General features: G+C 40.8%; 1 protein-coding gene across 4 annotated transcripts in view; it reads left to right on the forward strand.

The window, feature by feature from the left end:
* The window catches only part of MAP4K3 (mitogen-activated protein kinase kinase kinase kinase 3), a 265,723-nt gene that overhangs the window by 185,908 nt on the left and 57,432 nt on the right, over window positions 1-22,383 (forward strand). For 2 of the 4 annotated variants that reach the window (XM_066595838.1, XM_066595839.1), the window contains exons 13-16: window positions 3,316-3,394; window positions 6,723-6,781; window positions 7,484-7,546; window positions 21,089-21,147. In XM_066595838.1, the coding sequence (XP_066451935.1) occupies window positions 3,316-3,394; window positions 6,723-6,781; window positions 7,484-7,546; window positions 21,089-21,147 (260 nt within the window). The remainder of the gene's footprint in view (window positions 1-3,315; window positions 3,395-6,722; window positions 6,782-7,483; window positions 7,547-21,088; window positions 21,148-22,383) is intronic. The other 2 variants (XM_066595840.1, XM_066595841.1) reach the window with 1 other exon arrangement.

Raw genomic sequence — 22,383 nt, forward strand, 5'->3', positions numbered from 1 at the left:
TCTTATTTGTTGTAAGCATTTAACTCCCCAACAACCCCCTACTAGTAGAGGAATGTATTGGGATTTTTTGTTTGGTTTATTGATTTACGTACATTGAGATTGTATAGTTGAACTTCACTTTGCATTAATTATGGATTAGTTTGTCTTTAGCACATTGAGGACTCATGATTAGTGGTAAGGGGAAATTTTTATGGTCTCTTATTTGTATGAGCGTTTGTGGTTCAATTCTTCCCTATACTGCTGCCAACTGTTATTTTAGGGATTTCTAGGCTGATCTAAGGACAGATTCCCGTGCTGAGATGTGCATTTTGGGACAATCACTGCGCTTTTTTTGATAGGCTTACAATGGCGGGGCTTATTTAGCATTATAACACTGCACTCCGTTTTGTGTCTAAACACACCAACAGTCTTTGCTTTGTAGGGGTCTTTAAATTTAACCATATCTCATGGTTACCCGAATGCCTATCTACTTCCACTATTGTGGGTACCTTCCTTCTTCTTGTCAGATGCCCGCCTGGTTACTTCTGGCTATGGCGTTCCAAATGTGTTTCTCTCTCTATTATGTTTCTATGTTGGACCGGTTTAAACTATAGTAAATAAATATCACGTTTTTAGTGTATTATTTTATAGTGACATATGTCCATGCTTCCCAGCCATCTTTACCTAGCCATCAGCTATAGGACCGCTTCACACAAGCGTAATTCTCTTAGTGCTGCCCGCATTACATAGTCATCTGTCGCGTAGCAAGTGCTCAATGGCATTTTGTGCCGCCAATCTCCATGCATTATCTTGGCATGTATATGCACATAATATGTGCCAAGATAGAAAGAACATGCTGCAATCTTTGTTGCACGTATTTCATGCAATCCGTGTAAACGGCAACATGGGATCCTATGGCAGATTAGTACCGTGTATTAGACATGCAAAAAATATACTGTAACCATACGTTTGTGTGAAGGAGCCCATGTACTGTATACTCTATCATTTGTATGACAAAAGTCGCTGATGTACAGACGCAGCAAGGCTCAGTTTAGCATACCTTAGGAGTTTTACCTACAGTTCTATGGAAATACTTCTCTGTAGACAGTTTTTATGATGCATATTATTTTAAGCTGTTTTTGGGCACATACATTTGTGTCCTTTTTTATCTTTCGAACATCTACCTGTTATTAGTACATATGGAGAGTAAGCTGATCAGAGCGTTTACAATCTTATGGTCAAAATCCTGTCCTATCTACAAATTCATTACATTCTACATTATCTTCCCAACATTATATAATTTTATGGTATTATTACAAAAATGGATTTAAAAACATAAAGCATCCAAAATGAACTTCTTTTACAAAAAGGATTCCAACAGTTTGGCCACTAGTGTGTGTGTGTGTGTGTGTGTGTGTATATAATATATATATATTCACACACACACACACAATTATATAAATTGTACTTTTGTGAGAAAGGATTCAGTGTAACGAGCAATTCCCTGCTCATTGTAGTCTTCCTAGTCCAGTGAACAGTCCTACTCCGCTATCTTTATGTAAACTCAGAGAGAGAGAGAAGGTTCTGCAATGACTGCCCACTGGACTTTTAAAGCATACCTAGGTTTTCAGGCCACTTTGCAGAATAAACTGCCATGTGTACAGGAGGAATAACAATGTAAGGCCTCTTTCACACGGGCTACAAAATCACTTGATTTTCTCGTGAGATCCTAGTAAATCCTACTGTCAAAGCCCTAAACTAAGCCCGAGTTGCAGAAAAAATTATAAATAATACATCACCTAAGGGGCGCTGTCATCTCCGGCGCATCTTCTTCCCGGAGCTTTGGCAGACTTGCTTTGAAGTCTTCTGTCAGCCCTTCCTGGATTGGAGGATCAAAATCCACGCCTCCAGGAAGGACTGACTGTGATTGGTTCACGAGCGCCGGGGCTCAGCCAATCAGAGCCAGTGCTCGATGAACCAATCACAGTCAATGAATGAATGATCCTCCAATCTAGGAAGGGCTGGCAGAAGACTAAAGACAAGTGCTGAAGGTGAAGAGGAGACCCGTACTGGAGATGACGGTACCTCTTAGGTGTATTATTTTTTTAGTTTTCTTACTGCAGCTAGGGTTTGTTTTCGGGATAGGCTTATATTTCAACCACCAATGTGATATTGCTGCGATTTTCTTGCGGCGATATTGTGTCACTCATGGGAAACAGGCCTAACTGACTACTATATGACTTGTATCTTGCATTTTCCACCAGCTTTCCTCACTGAATGCTGCATCTCTAATTCTCAGTTTTTTCCGGAGTTGGTGGGTGGAGAGTAGCTGTTAGGAGGTCTCCATACACTGCACACTTTGAAGAGCAAGATATTTTGTTTTCCATCCCTCTGTAACACACACTCATAAGTAACAACATTATGGTAGACAGTATTCAGCATTACTGAGATGGTTAACACTTACTATTAGCAGCTGCAGCATCATCTATGTGAATCTCTCTCCCTCTATCTTCAGCAGCTCCCCTCCTTCCTCTCCATTGAGGTCTATGGGCAGCATGTGACACCAGCAAGCAAATGCTGGCTCTGCCATTCCAGTATTGACCGAGTTTTCCCGTCTTATAAAGTGATTGCATGTTGCTAGGATATGCCATCACTTTATGATCAGGCGGGTCTGACGTCTGTTACCACCCACAGATCCTGAGAACAGTGCTGCTGTAGTACTGTGCCCGTTTCTAAGTGTTCCCTGCACAGTGACGTACCTGACCACCTGGCTGTGCAAGGAACTGTAGCTGATATTGTTGACTTCTGGATGGCCGTGCGACAGTTCTTTGCATAGTTAGAGGCTGGAGTACCATTTTAGAGAAGAAAAACAGTGGAAAGCGTGCAGCGCTACACCAGCTGTTCTGTTCTCTTAATTCTTAATCGGTGGGGGAAGAAGAAGTCGGATCCCTGTTGATTGCTTTATAACATGGGGATACCTCTTTGATATCATTTAGCTTGATGCGGTTGTTCTCTGCAATGCAGGAATATATTCTTTTGCTACAAGTGGGTCTGAAGTTTGCACAATAAATCATTTATGTGGTAACATTGGAGAATATTGTATGTAAGATATCTAAGATCACTCAAGAACTATAGCTTCTAGCCTGTCAGATTGCTTTTGTAGCATGTTCCTTTTTACCTGGATATGGAAGTTGGTTCAAATTAGAAAGTTGGTGCAAAACCCTTGAAGCAGCTGTTTGTTTGCTGTTTAATTTGTGCAATGTACACAAACTTAGTCTCTGCAGTCTCAGGGTCATTGTACTCAACAAAGCAAAAAAGTTTTATTGTCTCTTTCAGCCTCCTGTTGTCGTTCCTCACAGGATTCATTCAACAAGTCGGAGTGTCAGAGAGGAGAAAACACGTTCAGAAATTAACTGTAAGGACTGCCAGCTATCTTTATTGTCTCTTTTTTTAAGTAAACTTCTGCAAGGTTCCTCATATTCTGTAAGCCTGACAGCTGCTTTCCCCGTTGTTCTGCATGCTCGATTCTTTGTAATTCTCTGCAGTTGTTGAATAGAAAAATAAAAAAATGCAGAATCCAGTCTTCAGCTAGGATGTGTTTTGGTAGGATTAACAAGCTACTACATATGGGTTTACTCTGTGGCCCTGGGGCCACAACATGTTTCAAGCCTACACTGCCTGTCATTAAATATTAACTTTGCCTGGGTGAATATGACTTCCTCAGGTGCTCAGCCTCTCCACACTATACCATTTGTGTGAGGTCTGTAAAAAAGCAACATGTCTGTACAAATACAGTATTTATTACCTGTCTGGATAGGGATATATACTTAGTTTAATATTAAACAAAGCCAACCTAAGTAAATATACCATTGTTAAATAATCGTTTCACTTATCATAAGAAAAAAGTTATTCATCGCCCATGTAAGGCTGTCTGTCCACGGGTGAGGTGTCATAGCGAGTTCTGCAGCGATAAATCGTACGCAGAGCTCGCATGACACGCTTTCAATAGGTAACTATGGAAAGTGCAGCCTACCGCACATGAGCAGAGAGTCATAGCGGTTTTCTGCTCAAGTGATTAAAATCGTGGCATGGCATGATTTGTCGTGATTCTCCGCGGTGAGCCTATCAATATAAGCTCATTGCGGAGACCTTTAATGCTCTCCCTTGCTCCCCCACGGTGAACTATCACTAGCGATATTCCGTCGCGCCTGTGGACAGGCAGCCTCAGAGGTAATCACCCCCTTTAACTGTAATGACATGTATAGGATTAGAAAAACATGATGCTTTTCAAAAACAGTGCCACACCTCTCCATAGGTCTTGTGTGGTATTGCAGTGCAGAACTGAGCTGCAATACCAGACAGAACCCGTGGACAGGTATGGCTCTGTTTATGCAAGAAAGCAGACATGGTTTCCTAATCTTGTACAACCCCTTCAATACCGGGTCATATAACCTTTTACAGCAACAATTGCAGCCAACTACTTCCCGTTTAGACGGCTGTATAATGGAGTCTTGTGCTGTCCATCTTATATTCTATGGACAGCAATCAGACCCATAATAGCCTAGGAGGCTATTTCAACAAATCTTCTTTCACATGGACCAATGGTCTTTATGAAAGAAATTGCATGTCCTATTCTTGTCTGTTTTCATACACAGGAATAGCACGTGTGTGAGTATCAGACAACATATCCACGGATCTCCATATGCTGTCTGATGAGAGTTGCATCCAAGTTTCTCAAACGCACTCTTATACGGCATTACTGGAGATCAGTCTTTCAAATTTCTGAGGAGGACTTTTGGCCCAGTTGTATTTGCCCAGCTTTTTTTATTCAGCCACAAGACGAGGTTACTGGCCCATCACATAAAAAAGGGGTTGATCATTTGCAGTCATTCAATTTAAAGGGAACTTGTCATCACGTTTGAACCCCATAAACTACTTCATGGGGCTCAAACGTGAGGGAACAGGGAATCCGGGGAGCGGTGTTTACAAAAAACCCCATTCCAGCACTGTGTCCCTACACAATGGCTACATGCGCACAGCGTGACTCTTTTCATTCTGCTGTGCCATAGAGATGAGTGGAAGAGCATGTGCACCCAGCCGGCTGAAGAGAGGTCAGGATGTTTGCACTGTGGGACACGGGGCTGGAACCAGTCGGTCAGTGTCAAACACCGCTCCCTGGTCTCCCCTTTTCCTCACGTTTGAGCCCCATAATGTAGTTTATGGGGCTCTTATGTGATGACAGGTTCACATTAATAATAAATAGTCCGAAAAATATTAAATGCAGCATATATAATATAGTCATTAAGGGATTGAAACATTCTGAGACTACATAACCCCTTAAATGTGGCATTTTGTGTTGAATTTGTTGAAATATTTTAATAGTTATTGTTTGATTTATTACATTTTTTTGCTTATAGCTGAAACTTTGTAAATTTGGCAAGTAAATCTAATTTGCAGTGGCTAAATAATTTTGATTGCATATATATTATAAATAAAATATGTAGACACACATAGTACATACAAGCGTATGGTCTGAGGGCTGTCTGATTGCAGCATTTGCAGCAGAGGTTTTGAGTAAATGTAGACAGATATAGAGGCATGAGAAGGTCTCCGTTAGACAGCTCTAAGTACAGCTGCATTTTAGAAGCACAGATTCTGGCCGGCCCATCGGTCCACCGAACCAAAATAACAGCAGGTCTGGCTGGATCTGCTGTTAGTTCAGGGCATTAGACTCACGGTAAGGCTGGGACTTAAAGCTTGACTAAAGCATACATATTTATCATGGAGTACTGAACAGCCACCAAGCTATCATATAGCCTCCGGGTCTGCCAGTTACGGTACCCTATGAGACTCAGCCTCTGGCTGACCATGTAGGTTTAGTAATGCACTACTATACTGAAGTTTAGTAGTGTATAAGAAGAATGATAAAATATGCTGAAAATCAAGTCCCCTAGTGGGACAAAAATTAAAAGTTAAAAAGTATAAAAAAAGGTAAAAAAAAAGTAATAAAAATATACACTATTTTTAATATGTAAATAAAAATCACATATGCATTATCGCTGCATTTGTAATGACCCAGATAGAAAAGTTAGTACAGTATTTAAAATGATGTCATTAAAAAAATACAACTTGTCCCACAAAAAACATGTATGACTTGTATGATTATGTCGCCGGAAAAATTAAAACGCTATGGCTCCTGGAATGTGATTATAAAAAAACTAGAAAAATTAGTCATTACTGTGGAAATAGGCTTTGTCACTAAGGGGTTAAAGGTATTAATGGGGTTCAGGGTGGAAGTATGTTTGTTAGGGAACTAAACACTAGAACAAGGGGACAATCTGAGATTAGTTGGGGAAAGATCAGAAGCAACGTCAGAAAATATTATGTTACTGGAAGAGTAGGAGATGCTTGGAACAAACTTCCAGCAGACGTGGTTGGAAAATCACATAGTGTATCTATCTGAAGAGGAACATATAAAGGGTATAATAGAAGAGCAGATTAAACGGATTCTGTGATCTTCTTCTGCCATCGATCATCATCCTCATCAATCAGTTGTATATGCAGAAGCTCCAAGAGCTTATCAGACTGTCAGGTTATGTTGAAATGTGTTACAATAGTCCAGAATTTTGCGTCCCATTAATGCTCTAAGAAATGCCTAAAACCTTAAAAAAATGTGTTGAGGTTTATCACTATTACGCAAAAAAAAGTGAATGAGCTTATATTATTATTTTCTCCTATTGTAGTTGGTCAAGTAAAGTTCGATCCACCGATGAGAAAGGAAACGGAGCCGCATCATGATTTGGTGAGTTGGTTGGGGCCGTATGTTCACTCCGCAGAATAAGACCCTCCATTACTGACTTGTACTGTAACACCGCAGCGAATGGCCATTAATCATGACGCCAGGACACTATCGGCGCCTTCCAGGTCGCTTGTTGCCGCTGCAGTAGGCGGACTGGAGGCTGTGTAACCGTGATTTGTTGTATGGAAGTGCCGCAAACGCTTCACTTATACTAGTCTCGGCACACTTTGTTCATAAACTATTCTTCCTGCTCTTATTTAGCCTCTTAAGACCCGCTTTCCCCTTTTTTTGTTCTCTTGAAAGATCCTGCATGTGGCAAATGATTTAAGAGGAAGGTCAGACAGAATGCATCGATTTTACTAATGCTTTTTTTGGGTTTAACTAACTTTTTCTAATGTATTTTTGGAGAATGCTTAGTGATTTGATGATCGTAATTGAGGCATACCTGCAGTTCCTGCTACTAGCACCTCTGTTTGTGTTTGCCACTAATAGGAGTGCTGTTACAGTATACAGTGATGAACGGCTATGATACATGAGTGGTGGGAAGAGGAAGCATGCACGGGATGGGTGAAGTGTCGTGCCGTTACCTGACCAGACGCTTGCTTTTGAGATTTATATTTTTTAGAGCCTGCAAGTGATATTCCCTCTTGTCTATGTGCCGCTTTCAATCACTGTAAATAACTTGGGTATCTGTCTGCTAAACAGCTCGACAGGGACGATTTTTTGGACAGTGCAGAAGAAATATACTACACTGCAAGATCTAATCTGGTATATTCTTTTTCTTTGTCAACTTTTACCTTTGTGTCTACTTTTATTGGCTTTCAGACTAGTTTTACATGTTGTTCTCCTGTTGTTCCTTCCAAGACGTACAGTATGCCTTCAGTCCTGCATTGTTTATCGTCACTCATTTAACACACAGACTAAAGAATGTTTTCTCATAACTTTCCGGGGCCACGGAGGGGAAATGTCATTAGCTAAAAACAAAGTGTAAGAAATCGTGGTTTACATATCCGATATTAAGACGTGATGGACGCTGCTCATGGTCTTGGCAGGTTATTCATTTGAATGGCTATAGAACAATAGAGGCAATCAGACCTGTACCAAGTTATTCTGCTTTTGGGTTGTCCACATTCTGTCTTGCCTTTTTTTCCATTATGGCCTGTGTATACAGTTAGAAGATGATGACATCTACTGCTTGTTAGGCGATGGTTTCTAAGCAATCTCACCATCCCTCCTGATAGGAGCGCATATGTTTGGACATGAGGATCGCTGTGGGCCAATATGTCTATTACTGTGCCAATTACACCAGGTCAACTGCAGTTTTTACAAAGCGTTAGATGTAATAGTTTCCCATAAAAATGCAATCTTAACCCCTTAAGGACCACGGTGTTTTGGTCCTCAAGGACAAGACACTTTTTATGGATTTTACCCATGTAGTGGTTTTACTGCCCTATTTTTTTTCCTTCAACACCAAAATTGTTTTTGCTGCATTTTTTTCCTTTGACATATATTGGGTTACTTTTTATATCTATTTTCACTGACTTTTCCCCCCTGTTTTTTAGTTTTATTAGGGGTAAAATCTAAAAAAAAATGAATTTTTTAACATTTTTTTAAATTTGTATATTTATGCTAAAATAAATTATAGGAACAGGTTTCTCATTTTGTTTCGGATGTTTTGATATATAATATGTACAGCTTTGGCTTACAGGGCGCATACGGTATGGTTTTTGTTGACGTCGGCTTTGGCAATTTTTTTTTTCATGTACGGTATATAATTTTATTTTATGCTGTAATTTCGTAAACTTATTTTTGTGACTATTTTTTTTTACCATCTATGACCCTCATGACATCATATGAGTCTTCTGGCGGTTATTCACGTTGCCTTTTTTTTAAATTTCACACTTTTGCACTCATTTAGTGCTATGTACCAGGGAAAGAAGAAGGCAGAAGCAGGTAAAAAACGCTTCTCCCTTCTCCTCCGCGCTCTCGGCTGTGACTAATAGCTGAGAACCCGACTTGCCCCTGCTATAAAGCAGGCTTTAATCCAGCGATTAAAGCCCCGGACCAAACACCGTATATTTACCACGCTTGATCCTTGAGGGGTTAAAAGATGCATTGAACTCCAGTGGGGTATGGCTGTATGTGGCTGAATTTTTTTCAGCTGCAAAACCATTGTAATTTAAGCATCTGCATGAGTTAGGCCGGTTTCACATCTATGTTGGAAGCTTCGGCTAGATGTTGCATCGCAGACCTGGCTCAGAATACCGGAAGAAAAAGCGCTGAATGGAGCAGGAAAGTGAAACCCTGAGCGCAGATGTGAAACCACCCTTACAAACAGATTGTAATGTGGATATTGACCACATTACATGAAACGGGTATAATTCCCTGCATTTCTGCAACATAATAAACATGCTACAGATGTGAAAATTTGCAGCATTTTCCGTGCGGCTTTTTTTCACTGCATGTTGAATGGGTTTTGCAAAACCTCATCCGTATATACTTTTAGTATAATTTGTTGCAGATTTACAGGGCTTCATCCCCTCCTCAAATCCATCGCCAATATACCATATATGAACTCCGCAGCAAATTACAGTACAATACGTGTGGATGATCCCCATCTGCATTTAGCAGACAATCATGCATGCTGCAGACATTTACTTACATCTACGGCACTTCAATTATGGCTCAGATTTTCACTGCAGATTTTACCCCTTTGATGTATAGAAGATAATCTGTAGCGAAATTCATATGTAACGCAAAGGTTTGCCAGATGTGTGGATTCAGTATTGGGGTTCAGCTTTACTTTTAAGGGAAAAGTTGCCTAGAAATACTACTCAACTTTAAGAAGTCTTCCAAATGAAACCTTACAATTAAAGCAAACTAGAAGAATTGAAGGTGTCTTATGCTTTATGATACATCATGTATGGCTTTTCCATATCACATCTATTGTTACAATAGATTTTAGAGATGGCAAATGGTTTGGGCAGATTTACTAATACTGTCTAATGATTAGGCAGTTCACACTTAGTCTTAAAATGTGCCAGTTTTATTACAGTTACTGTGCTGGATGATAAATCTGGCAAATCTTTAGGCTCTGTAGTCTAACTTTATAGTATCTACTAGTTGGCTTTGTTTTGCAAAAGATTATGTGCATAAATTTTGGTATATTTTGCCGAGAAAAGTCAGATTTCAGTCACATCGCATCGTCCCGTGAAACTATACCATTTTTTTTGGACATGATGAAAAAACTGTCTAAAATACATCGTAAATGTGGTACAAAGCATAGAAGACCCACAAACTGTATTAGTTCTTCTCCATATACCAACTCCTAGGCCTGTGGCCCATCATGGCTTAAAGGGAGCCATGAGGCACAGCGATATGCACTGGCTGCAAGGGTTTAACATTAACTATATTGCAGACACTTTCCAGGCCCCATGTAGAGCCAGATTGGGTTAATATAATACTTATATTCTTCTGTATGTACCACTTGAAACATACAGGATTATTTGTTCCACTTTCTTTAATTCACCCAATCGTGATTGCAGAGAAGGCCACTTGTGGTAAATGGATGTTTTTAAATTTCAAAACTATTTTTTAGGAAAGATTCTCTGAGATTTAATCTGCCACAAATTGTAGCAAGCATCAGTTTGTCATTTGACTCTGATCTTTTGGATTTGATGGCAGAATGGGCTATTTGGGTTTAATAGAAGACTTACAGGTAGACTTAAAATGCATATTAACCCATTTAGGACCAGACACTGTAATATATACGGCTACTGGTCCCGGGCTTTAAACACAGCCATATGTAAAATTACGGTGGGGATTAAAGCCTCCTGTCTCTGCAATCAATCAGAAGCAGGACGGGTTGTCAGCTGTTAGTAACAGTTGATAACCCGGAGGAGAAGGCAGGAGGGGTTTTTAACCCTTTCTGCCCTCTCCTTCCATGAGTACGTAGTGCTCAATGAGCGCTGTGTACTGAAAAGTGAAAGTGGAAGTGTAACTTCCACTACGGGAGCCCAGGGGTCCTGTGACCACTGGGATTCCCTGCTACAGCAGAGCTGCATGGTTGTAGAAGGCCCTGACCAGGTCTGCCAATGACTATTGTTACTACAGGGGATGTTTTTCCCTGTAACTGGATGCCCCAGCTACAGTGGGAAAGTGTCAAATAATAAAAAACATAAAACATGTGAATGTCCCCCAAAGGTCTTATATGAAATCATGGGGGACATAGTAAAAAACCATAATTCCATACAGACATAAAACAACAATATATACATAAGAAAAAAATAACCCAAAGCCGACGCCAACCAAAACCGTCACTATAAGCGCCCTGTAATCCAAAACCACACATATTATGTATCAAAATGTCTGAAACAAAATGAGAAACCTGTTCCCATACTTTATTTTAGCGTAAATATTCTAATAAAAAAAATAACTAGAAATGTTAAAAAAAAAACATCTTTTTTAGCTTTTTACCCCTAATAAAACTAAAAAACAGGAAAAAAAGGCAGTGAAAAAGATATTTAAAAAATAGCCCTATATGTCATGAAAAAAAACACAGTAAAAATAATTTTGATAGCTAAAGGAAAAAAAATAGAGCAGTTAAACCACCACATGGGTAAAATCTAGAGATGAGCGAGTACTCGCTAAAGGCAATTGCTCGAGCGAGCATTGCCTTTAGCGAGTACCTGCCCGCTCGAGACTGAAGGTTCGGGTGCCAGCGGCGGGCAGGGAGCTGCGGGGGAGAGCGGGGAGGAACGGAGGGGAGATCTCTCTCTCCCTCTCTCCCCCCCGCTCCCTCCTGCTGACTGCCGCTACTCACCGCTCCCCCGCGCCGACACCCGAACCTTCAGTCTCGAGCGGGCAGGTACTCGCTAAAGGCAATGCTCGCTCGAGCAATTGCCTTTAGCTAGTATACTCGCTCATCTCTAGTAAAATCCCTAAAAAAGTGCCTGGTCCTTAAGGTACAAAACAGCCTGGTCCTTAAGGGGTTAAAATGCCAGAGAGTTAAAAAAAAAAAAAGTCGCCATATCGCTACTTCATAATCTGTCCCAGTCATGATATATAATACCTGACTAAAAATCACCGTGTCTGTAATGCCGTGGCCTCTCTCCCGCTGTCTCCCTCGCCGCAGCTCCGGGCCTCTCTTCTGACGTCACATTTACCGGCTTGCAAGTAACAGTTCTTGATCGCTGGGCACTCCTATTGGCTGCACTGCCTGTAAATACCCAGAAATTGTGTGGGACTGCAGCCTGTAAATAAAGAGAGCAGTGGAGGACCGAGTGTATTTGCGCAAAATACAAACAAGCCAGATTGGAGTTCCTTGCCCTAAATGGACATTTTCAGCCTTCTCCTTTTCCGTAAATGAAGAATCCTGTAATGATAATCTTCTTGCTAAGTCCTGAATATAATTCTTACGTTTGATATATTAATATATGTGGAATTCCTGTCCCAAAAGTACTTTAAAAAAAAGTTACAATAAAAGATAACTCCCGGGACTTTTACACGGGCCAATAAATCGCTCCGATTCCTGCATCCTGCTGGGTTATGAGTGATTATAGTTCAGTGTAAATGCTGCTCCAACTGAACAATGAACAAAACTTCATTTGCTTCTCGTTCATCATTTAGTTTCTGCATGCAGAAAACGGAAGAAGAGACCGGCCGTGTAAACAGGCAGTCGTTCATTTATGAATGACTGCCTGTTCATTGTGAATAGAGGAGTGGGGGCCGGAACAATCCCCAACCTGCTCTGTCTACATTCACTGAGTGATGCTCATTCCTGTGTAAAAGCACAGGAATGATTACCGCTGGGATGGTCTGTTGAGATATGGGCCCAACAGGTTGTCCCGTATAAAAGAGCCAGTACAACTGATAAAGCCTACACGTGTACACCTACCTGCACGTCTTACCGAAATGTCTTCTGTGCGTTCTCAGTCATCGTTTCTAATGTTCGGCCTTTGCTCAGCACCTTTTCTCTTTGTTCCAGACGTTATTAACACTTGGCGGAAGTAATGGTGTTCAGTAGGCTACAGCTGTTTGTTCTAACTCCGCTTTGAAGCATTGATACAAGGTGCTTTGTTTCATGATGCCGATATTTTATTGCCAAGTTGCAGTCCAGAGAAATCCTCTGGGTTCCCTGCAGCCTTATTGTGCTCCATGAAGAACATCGCTGCCATGTTTAGTGTGATTATCCAGGAAGATGTCATCTTGTCAGCTTTTCTTCTTTATTTGTGGCTTCCCATACAACCACCGGTATTGAGCAATGAGTCAGAAAAGATGTTGTGGTCATAAATGATTTACTAAAACACAAGTTTAATTATTACAACTTGTACAAGTTTATTGAGCCTATTACCAAGAACTCTCTTCTGTCTTAACTCTGTTTAATTCCTTAATTAAAATAACTAAGTAAAGGCCTTTTACACAGGCAGATATATTGGCTGTGAATGAGCACCAATCAACAATATAACATGGCAATTGGCCACCTTACTACTGTTTGCATGCAGCACAGGATTGATAGTATGGAGTCACCTGATCGTTGATGCAATCATTAGTCCCAGGGCAATGTGCAGCTAATGGGTATTTTTATGCCAGCTGACAAATGAGAATTTGATGCTGTTTATCAGCTGAGGAAACAGTGTTGGGGTACATGCACACGGATTCTCCAGTGCAACTTGTATTGGTCATTGACATGTGCTATTCTCATCCGGAAGTAAGAAAAGAATAGGACATGCTGCAATTTTTTTCTTTTTACTTGGACTTTTCATCGAAGTAAAATAAAGCCCGTGTCAAATGAATGGGTGCTATTTCTGGCCAATTTTCGGACCAATTGGAAGTAAAAATAGCCCATGTGCATGTACCTTTAAGACAATCATTCCCAGTTATGGGGTCAGCTTCGGATCATTAGGATGGGACTCAGCTGTTGGTAGTTGTAGATTTTCATAGTTGAGTCTTTCTGTGACTTTCTCTATTTGCAACATTTTTGGTTAATAGAGCACATACATAAAACAGATACCGGATATTTTCATACACTGCCATAATCACACCTTCCTCTCTGCTGCTTGTGTCTGTAGGGAATAGCTTTATCTCCTTATCCTTGGAGAATTTGGTATATTAGCTTTAATGCTAGTCTGCCTGCCTTCCTCACAACTCTTATTTATAGATGATGCACTTTGCCTCGTAAGCCCTTGATACCACTTTAAGCAGCACTGACAGATGTCATGTTCATGAGAATGTCACATAAGATGTGATTCTCTGGGTGGCAGCTGAACAACCTCTCACATTTGCAAGATTTTTATTTTCCCTCGTTATTTCGACTGCCTCTGTTTTTGGAATTAAATTGTGACAAATACCCGAAGCCTCAAAGAGACAGATTTGGGTTTGTTCCCAAAAAAACAGGTCACTTTCCTAGCTGGGACAAAATGGTTTAAACATCAGTTTCTTTATGGCCAGGAGGACTTGGCATGCCCAGCACAGGTAATTATGCCAGAGGCCAAGAGTAGAATAGCAAGTAGACATACATTGTATCGAATGAAGCAAAGCACCATACGCTGATTAAGTGATTCCTGCCCACTGACTAAGAATTAATATGAACATATTAGGCCTCCGAGGAATGTGCGCTAGTCATCTTGATTCTAGGCTAGTTTCAGACATTATTTTTGGACAATGGTTCGAGCTAATACAAGAGAGCAGGTCACTGATATTTGTGATTCATATGTGGAGGCTGTAGAAATTGAAAGTCAGCATGTCGGTAAAAATCTGCTTGATCACGAATTAAAGGTCCTAAACGTAGCCTGATCACAAAATGATGGGGACCCTATGCAGAGTTATTGTTTTAGGTTGCCTCTATGTAATGCCAGCTTTAAGGTTACCCGTGCTAAACACTTGATGAAATCTTGCAGTACTTGCCCTCCATATGCTCCCTGATTTACGGCCCCATCTATATATGGATTTTTCATAAGGTATTTTTTTTCTTTACTGCACTGCATAATTTTTTGCTCCAGTGCAGTTTTTGGTCTTCTCAAACTTACAGTTGCATTAAAATGTAAGTGAACCCTTTGGAATTATCTTGTTGTGCCGTGCATGTCTTTTAATTGAGAACATAGAGTAAAGGCCCGTTTAGATGTAACGATTACCATTGAAAAATCGTTATAACGACCAAAAGTGCATGATAATTGCTACGTCTGAACACAGGTCATTATGCACTTTTAGTTCGTCGTTCGGTTTCAGCCAGCATAAAAATCATCGGTGGCTTGTTACATTTAAACACAGAAGTTGAAGCACTGAACGGGAAGTGAGGAATTCTCAATGATGATCTGCCTGTCTAAACAGGCTGCACAAGAGCAGACGATTGCGAAAGTGTGAGCGGTGACATCACTCATTCATGCACTCGTTCAATTGAGGATCAGCTCATTTAAAAGGGTGCTTGAGCATCTATGGTGCAAGGAGAAAAGGTAAGTGAACCTTTGTGTTAATGACTTCCTCACCAAAAGATGGTTCAGTTAAGGAGATGAGATTAGAAGTGTGGGTCTCAGAGTCATTGCCCATTAAATAAAGGCACACGAAGCCTGGTTACTGGCACATCTGTTCTTCTCAAGAAGGTTTGGTTAGTGTAAACTTTGCCTCAATGCAAACAACTTTCAGATGTCCTCAGAAGGCATGTTATAGAGATACATGAAGCTGGAAAAGACTGCAAAAGCATTATTGAAAGACCTGAGTATACATTAATCCACAATTAGACAAATTATCTGTAAATGGAGACAATAAAGGACTCCTGCTTTCCTTGGGAGTGAGTTTCCTGTTGAGATTACTTCAGGAGCCCAATAGGCATTCCTGAAAGAGGCGAGAAAGAACCCAGGTCTAACAGCAAATAATAAAGCTGTAAACTGTAAAAACTTCTGTTCATTAATACCAAACAAGAATGGTCTTCATGGAAGGACACCATAAAAGAAGCTGCTGTTCTCCACAAAACAAACATTGTGGCCTGTCTAAGGCCTAAAGCCCACGGCCAGGTCTGATTCCGGCTGCGGAATATCACAGCGGAATCAGACCCGGCACCCCCCAGAGACCCTATACTCATCTCTTTAGATCCGCGCTGAAAGTCTCTGCCGGCGCGCATGCGCAGTGCAGCAAATGACCCCTTGGCGGCAACGCGATTTCCCGTAATACTTCCACCGAGCTCACGGGACAGACAGCTTCCATTGACTCCAATGGAAGCCGTCCGTGTGTTTTAACACACAAATTAGAACATACTGCGATTCTCCCCCGCAAGCGGAAAATCGCAGCTGATTTCCGCTCATGGACATGGGAGAATCGCTTGTTATGGAGGGTTATTACTGCGGAATTCACGGCGGTTGTCTCGCCATGATTTTCGCTGCGATAATCTGTCCATGGGCATTAGCCCTAAAGTTTACTTGAGAACACCTGAAGTTTGCACAACGCTTCTGGGAAGATGTCTTATAGACAGATGAAACAAAAGTTGGACTTTTTAGTACAAATGTACAAAGCTGTTTTGGAAGAAAAATAACACTTTATCCGCACTGTAAACATGGTGGAGTGAGCAAGATGTTTTAGAACTGCTTCACTGCCTGAGGGCAGCCAAAGCCTATCAAGGTATATAAAAACATTCCACAAGAGAAGTAAGGGCAGCCGTTCATGACCTCCAGCTAAAGAGATATGGGGTGATGCAACAGGCAGTGGCCCAAAGCACAGAAGTAAATCAACTAAAGAATGGTTGAAAGAGAAGATTTGTATTTTGGAATTGCCAAGTCAGAGTTCTGACCTTAACCCTATTGAGATTCTGTGGCATGACCTCTAGGGGCCTGTGCAATCAAGGCATCCCAGAAATATTGATGAAACATGTTTCCAGAGAGGAATAGTCAAAAACTTCTCATCTTTGGAAACTTTAGATGGAGGAAATTGCTGCTAAAGGAGGATCTGCAAGTTATTAAATGGAAGGGTTCATTTTATCTCTCTGCACTGTGGGTGTTTACTCTGTGTGCTCATTAAAGGACATGGACAGTGCATATGTTTGTGTGTTATTAGTTTAGTTTGATTACGTTTATCTATAAGGCTGGGTTCACACGGGGCGGATTTGCCGCAGAAATTCCGTGCAGAATTTCTCCACGGCAAGTCCGCATGCGGCCGCTAATCCCGGGATTAGCCAGCCATGTGGACGAGATTTCACACGGGACGGCAAATCCGCTGAGGTTAAGCTGGCAGAAGCCGCTGCTGCAGTGCGGATTTGCCGAACGCAGCATGTCTATTTTTTTTTTTCCCGCTGCGGCCGCACTCTCCTCTATGGGAGCGCTGGCCGCAGCGAAAGAGCGAGCGGCCGGACCGCTTCAACGCCGCCGCGGTTCTCCCGGCGGATATGTCGCGGTTTTTGCTGCGGCCAAACCGCGACATTTCCGTCGGGAATCCGCCCTGTGTGACTGTGGCCTAATAGTGACTTAAATGCAGAAATTTATTAAAGTTATTTCAAAGGGCTCGCTTACTTTTTCTTGCAGCTGTATGAAGAATTTAATAGCTAGCAAGTATTTACTCATTGTGCATATACAATAACATTTAACACCAGATGATTTAACATGAGGCATGTAATTATTAACTGCTTTGGCAGGCATCAACTGCTGTGGTGTCTAACTTGGTTGTATTTGCTGATCATTTGCATCTTTATAGCTATTGTTTTTAACAAAGACTGTTTTGCATGGGAGCATTCTAACTAGATGCTTGTGTAGAAGCTTGCAACATATTACACTTTTATGCTACTAAGTGTTGCAACTTGAAGACCAGCGGATATGTTGTGTTACATTTAAGGTGCACAAGTTGATGCAATATAAGAAGGTGGGTGCAGGGTAAACCTATATGACTAATTGCTGTAAATATTAAGGCCTCCTTCACACAGGTGTTTTTGTACAGCATTTAGCGCTGCTTTTTCAGTGTAGCGCTAAACCCTGTACAACGCCGACATTAATTTCAATGCGTCTGTTCACACAAGCGTCAAAACGCAGCGTTTCCAACGCTGCGCATTGACAGTGATGCATGTTCTATCTTTGGCCATTTTCGGCTCTGCATTGCCCATTGAAATGAATGGGCAGCACAACTTGACACCGCGTTTTTGGCAGCGCTAAAAAGCCCTAGTTACACTACCTGAGAAGAAAAAAAATCAATACTCAACTAGCTGCCGCTGTCAGGTCCCTTCCACTGCTTTCCGGAGCTCTGTGCGGGCTTTCCCTGCACTTGTCATCGCTGACAAAGCATCTCTTTCTGGTAACAGGGATTGAAGAGCCCGCCTCCAGCAAGCAATTGCTCTGATTGGCTGAGGCGCTGGCCAATCACAGCCATTCATTGAATAGCTCAGCCAATCAGAGCAGTTTTCTTGCTGGAGGCGTGTTCTTCAACCAACATTACCAGCAAAAGATAATCTGTCGAGGATTACAAGTGCCGGGAAGCCTGCACAGAGCTATGGAAAGTAGCGGCAGGGACCTGACGGCGTCTACTAGGTGAGTATTGCTTTTTTCCCCAGCTTCCTTAGCTGTGTTTTCAGCTGGCAAAATGCGTTTGAAAATCGCTGCGTTTCTGCAGTCATATTAGAAGTAGTACGAACCAGACATAGACCATTAAAACATTTAATTAACGTGGGAATAAGTAATACGATAAGCATGATAAGAAATAGATCCATGAGCAACCTTACATAGATCCTGAGGAAGCCACTTATTTGTGGCAGTATGTGTGGATTCATCTTGCACAGCCTTACTTTTCACATGACTTGGTCTGACTTTTTGGCATTACCTTCTCCCGCAGTCTTGTTTTTACAGGTTTTTCTGTACAGGATTGCATTAGACTATATTGCTCTGAACATGATTGGACTTTAGGAGTTATATTCCTTTACCTATTTTTACTTATATTGTGCATTCACTGGAGTTTATGGTAACCTGTTTAGGGTAATTTCACATCTGCATTGTGGATTTTGCTTTTTTGCTCTGTTCGGGGAGCAGGAAAGGGGAATTCCTGCAGCTGAACAGACCGCATTGACTATAATTCCCACTTTCCGCTCAGCTGCCTGGCTTTTTCTTCTAGTATTTTTAGCCGGATCTGCGATGGAACCTCCGGCGCTGGATCTGAAATCCTGAAGGACTCACGGGCTGTGAACAAACAGACCGCAAGTGCACACAAAACATTGGTAAACACTAACGAAAACAGGCAACAGGGAAACACTGTACCTATAAACCCTTACCCAGCAAAAGGACCTGCCTAAATGCAGGTAACCTGCACTAACAAGGGCAAACCTGACCACATACCTTGGCCACTAGCAGACGCTACGTGGGAGAGGAGAAAACCACAGAGAACAAGATATCAACAATCGTAACATTAGTACTTACCTTAGTGAAGAATCAGGAAATCCAGCACCATCCTCTAACTTCCACCACAGTCAGAGGGAGACTGAATTAAACAGCAATAAGCTAAGCGCAAGGCCAGGTTAAATAGTCCTACCAAATTACCCATCGGTAAAACCAAGCAAGTCTCACCTAAAACCAGTCCCACCAGAGCCAGAAGATGAAGAGAACCAAATACAAGACCTGAACCAGATTATTAAAAAGGAACAGATCCCAGAACTGTCGCAGCATCCGTCTTATATGTTCTACCCTTGCTGTTATCTTACACTTGTGTGATAGTGGTTACAATTTGGCATGTGTATTTTCATGGGTCCATTTCTTATCGTGCTTTCATACTCGGGGTATTTGTTATTTGGGACATTTTTAATGATTCTAATTGTCTACGTCTTGTTTGTGGTTGTTCTAAGAGAAATGATTGCATGGTCGTAAGTTTTATTTTCTGATGTAGTTATTACATTATTGTGCGATGTGATCTACACGCTGCTTTGCACCTTTGGTCGTACTTTGTGAATGACGCATTGAGTACCTATTGATTTGTTAGTGGTGCCCTCCTTTTCATATTTATTATTGACAAAGATTACATCAAGGCTGATTTCATATATACCATTGTGTATATGCAATGCACAGTTGAAAATGTTACATGGTTGGTGACAACACGTTAGCTTAGACTGGTTTAAGAATCATTGGTATTTTGCCTAGTCGCTGTCCTGTTGTACTTTTTAAAGTTAGATTTTGGGTTGCATAATCATGTGGGGGACTCATTCTATCATGGTAAAAAGTCATGAGGACTCCGAAAACTCCAGAACTGATTCTTTTCCCCAGTTAAATACCTGTAAAATGTCACTGTCTTTGTACACTTTAATATCAGTTTTACTGATTCCAGTCAGTGTTTTGTTCATAATAAACATAATGTTACTGTGAAGTTAATACATATTTGTGACATTCTCTGTGGTTTATGTATCTCTGTGTTTTGTTAATGATAAAGAAATATCACTAATTCACATATTGCCATTGCAAGTCTATTCAGTGTATACTAAGGATTCAAATTTTTATAATCTTTCACTAAAGAAAAGTCTATCATTCTCGACAGCCAGTAGACAGATGATCTAAATTCTGCAAGCATTGTAGTAGTTGGGTATTATCCCTTTTCAATAAATCTTTAGTGCCCTTCCAGGACCTGCTGCAGAAGAAGCTGTGCAGCCAATCAGGTACAGGGGGGCATCACCCTCCTGTCAATCTTGGCTCCACCAAGAATTCCTGGTGGCGTCAAGATACAATAATACCGTAGTTGTTTGCCATTCCCAGTTACATAGTATGTGGTGTCCACGATGGCACATCACCTGCTTTACCCAACACCCAAATTGATTACGGCTCTTTAAATTGCTTAAATCACTACCATTTGAATCATTTTGGCTCTACAGTCTTATTTCGCTGTTTTAAATATCCAGGTCCTCACAGCTCATTAAAACATTAATGAAATACGGACAATTAATATATCATGTGTTAATGAGCCAGACTGCAAAGCTTAGTAATGTTAATCCAGACCCAATGCACATGCAGAACATCCCACTATTATAGATTAGATCCCATCCTGTGCAATATAATAAGCAGATGTATATGGTAAGATCCATCAATGGCAGCTGGACTGCTTGTTGATGGTTTCCACTTGGCAGCACAATTATAAAAAAAATATATATATATATAATTTACACACGTGCATATAAAACAAAGATTTTACATTTGCAGTTTTCTCCATATCTATGTACTGGAACTTCCTAGTTCCATTTAGTATAAATTAAGACTGCAAGTCTGTGTTATATGGGATGAACATGGTCCCATATTACTACAGAGCACCATTACCAGGATCTTTTTTTTTTTTTTTTCTCTAAATAATGTTTTTTCTTTTCATTTTCTTAAGGACCTACAGTTGGACTACGGTCAAGGACCTCAAGGTGGCGGTTTTCTTGGGGGAAACAAGTGAGTTACCAAAAAAAAAAAATGTTGAATGACATTTCTACATATACTGATACCCTCCGTTATAAAACTTGAGCTGCCCATATACACTGCAGTGTCTGATGTGCCCCATTTGTTGTATCTGAGGGTAGAATTTCTTCTCTCTCTAGTAATATTTATCCTGTATGTTGTTGCCACATGTTAATACCTTACGTTTTGCAACCATCATTGTGTAATGTTGATAGAAGGTGCCAAGTAGAGTTCTGGCTTGTCATGATTTATGAGGATCCCTACCACATGGGCAATTTCATCATGGATTACCACATTGTTGATTTCTCTATGTACAGAGAAAATTCATCTTATGTTATCTACTTTTCCAATTTGTTGCCCTTCTTTTCTTTTTTGTTGCGTCTTAATTTGGGGCATGTGATCTGTACTATTTGTGAGTGCCCGCCTTTTGTTTCTTTGGTTTCATTTGCTTGATGCTACGTAGCTAAAATCGATCTCTTTAAGCAACATTAAAAATATATTAATTTAATTTAGCCTATAAATCTATATGTTTACTGGATGATAATTTTCATTTTCTCCTGTTACTATTTGACCTTTAAAGGGTTCTGTAGTACATATTGCAGAAGACAGGAAGGCAATGTACCTAGAAATTTCCTGTCGGTGCCTATTTTGATCTATTTTCTATTGATGTCTGTGGGAATTATTTGGCTACTAAAAAGATGAAGCTAATTTCAGAACTCTCTACAGTGATTTATCCACCCATATACCAATTTTCAAAAGCTCTAGACGTACTCTGATAGGGTAATGATGAGAGTTCAACATTCGGGAACTTGAGTGGACCCTTTTTTCACATATACTCATTCATTGGCATGAGATACATCCATATCTACTTATGACAGTCTCATGCACACAGATCATAGAATGGTAGAGTTGGAAGGGACCTCTAGGGTCATCGGGTCCAACCCCATGCTCAATGCAGGATCACTAAATCATCCCAGACAGATGTCTGTCCGGCCTTTGTTTGAAGGCTTCCAGTGAAGGAGAACTCACCACCTCCTATGGTAACCTGTTCCACTCATTGATCACCCTTTATGTCTAATGTGTTGCTTGAATAGTTTCCCCTCCCCTTTCTGCCAATGATGTTCCTGGATCAGCGCTGGCAGCTGTATGCATTCCAAAATCAGAAGGCATTTAGTGTTAGTTTTGTAGTACCAGCTGTAAATTAAAAACCTCATCAAGAGTTGTCATCTC

This window comes from Eleutherodactylus coqui, chromosome 3, assembly GCF_035609145.1.
Source record: "Eleutherodactylus coqui strain aEleCoq1 chromosome 3, aEleCoq1.hap1, whole genome shotgun sequence".
NCBI classification, from domain to species: domain Eukaryota; kingdom Metazoa; phylum Chordata; class Amphibia; order Anura; family Eleutherodactylidae; genus Eleutherodactylus; species Eleutherodactylus coqui.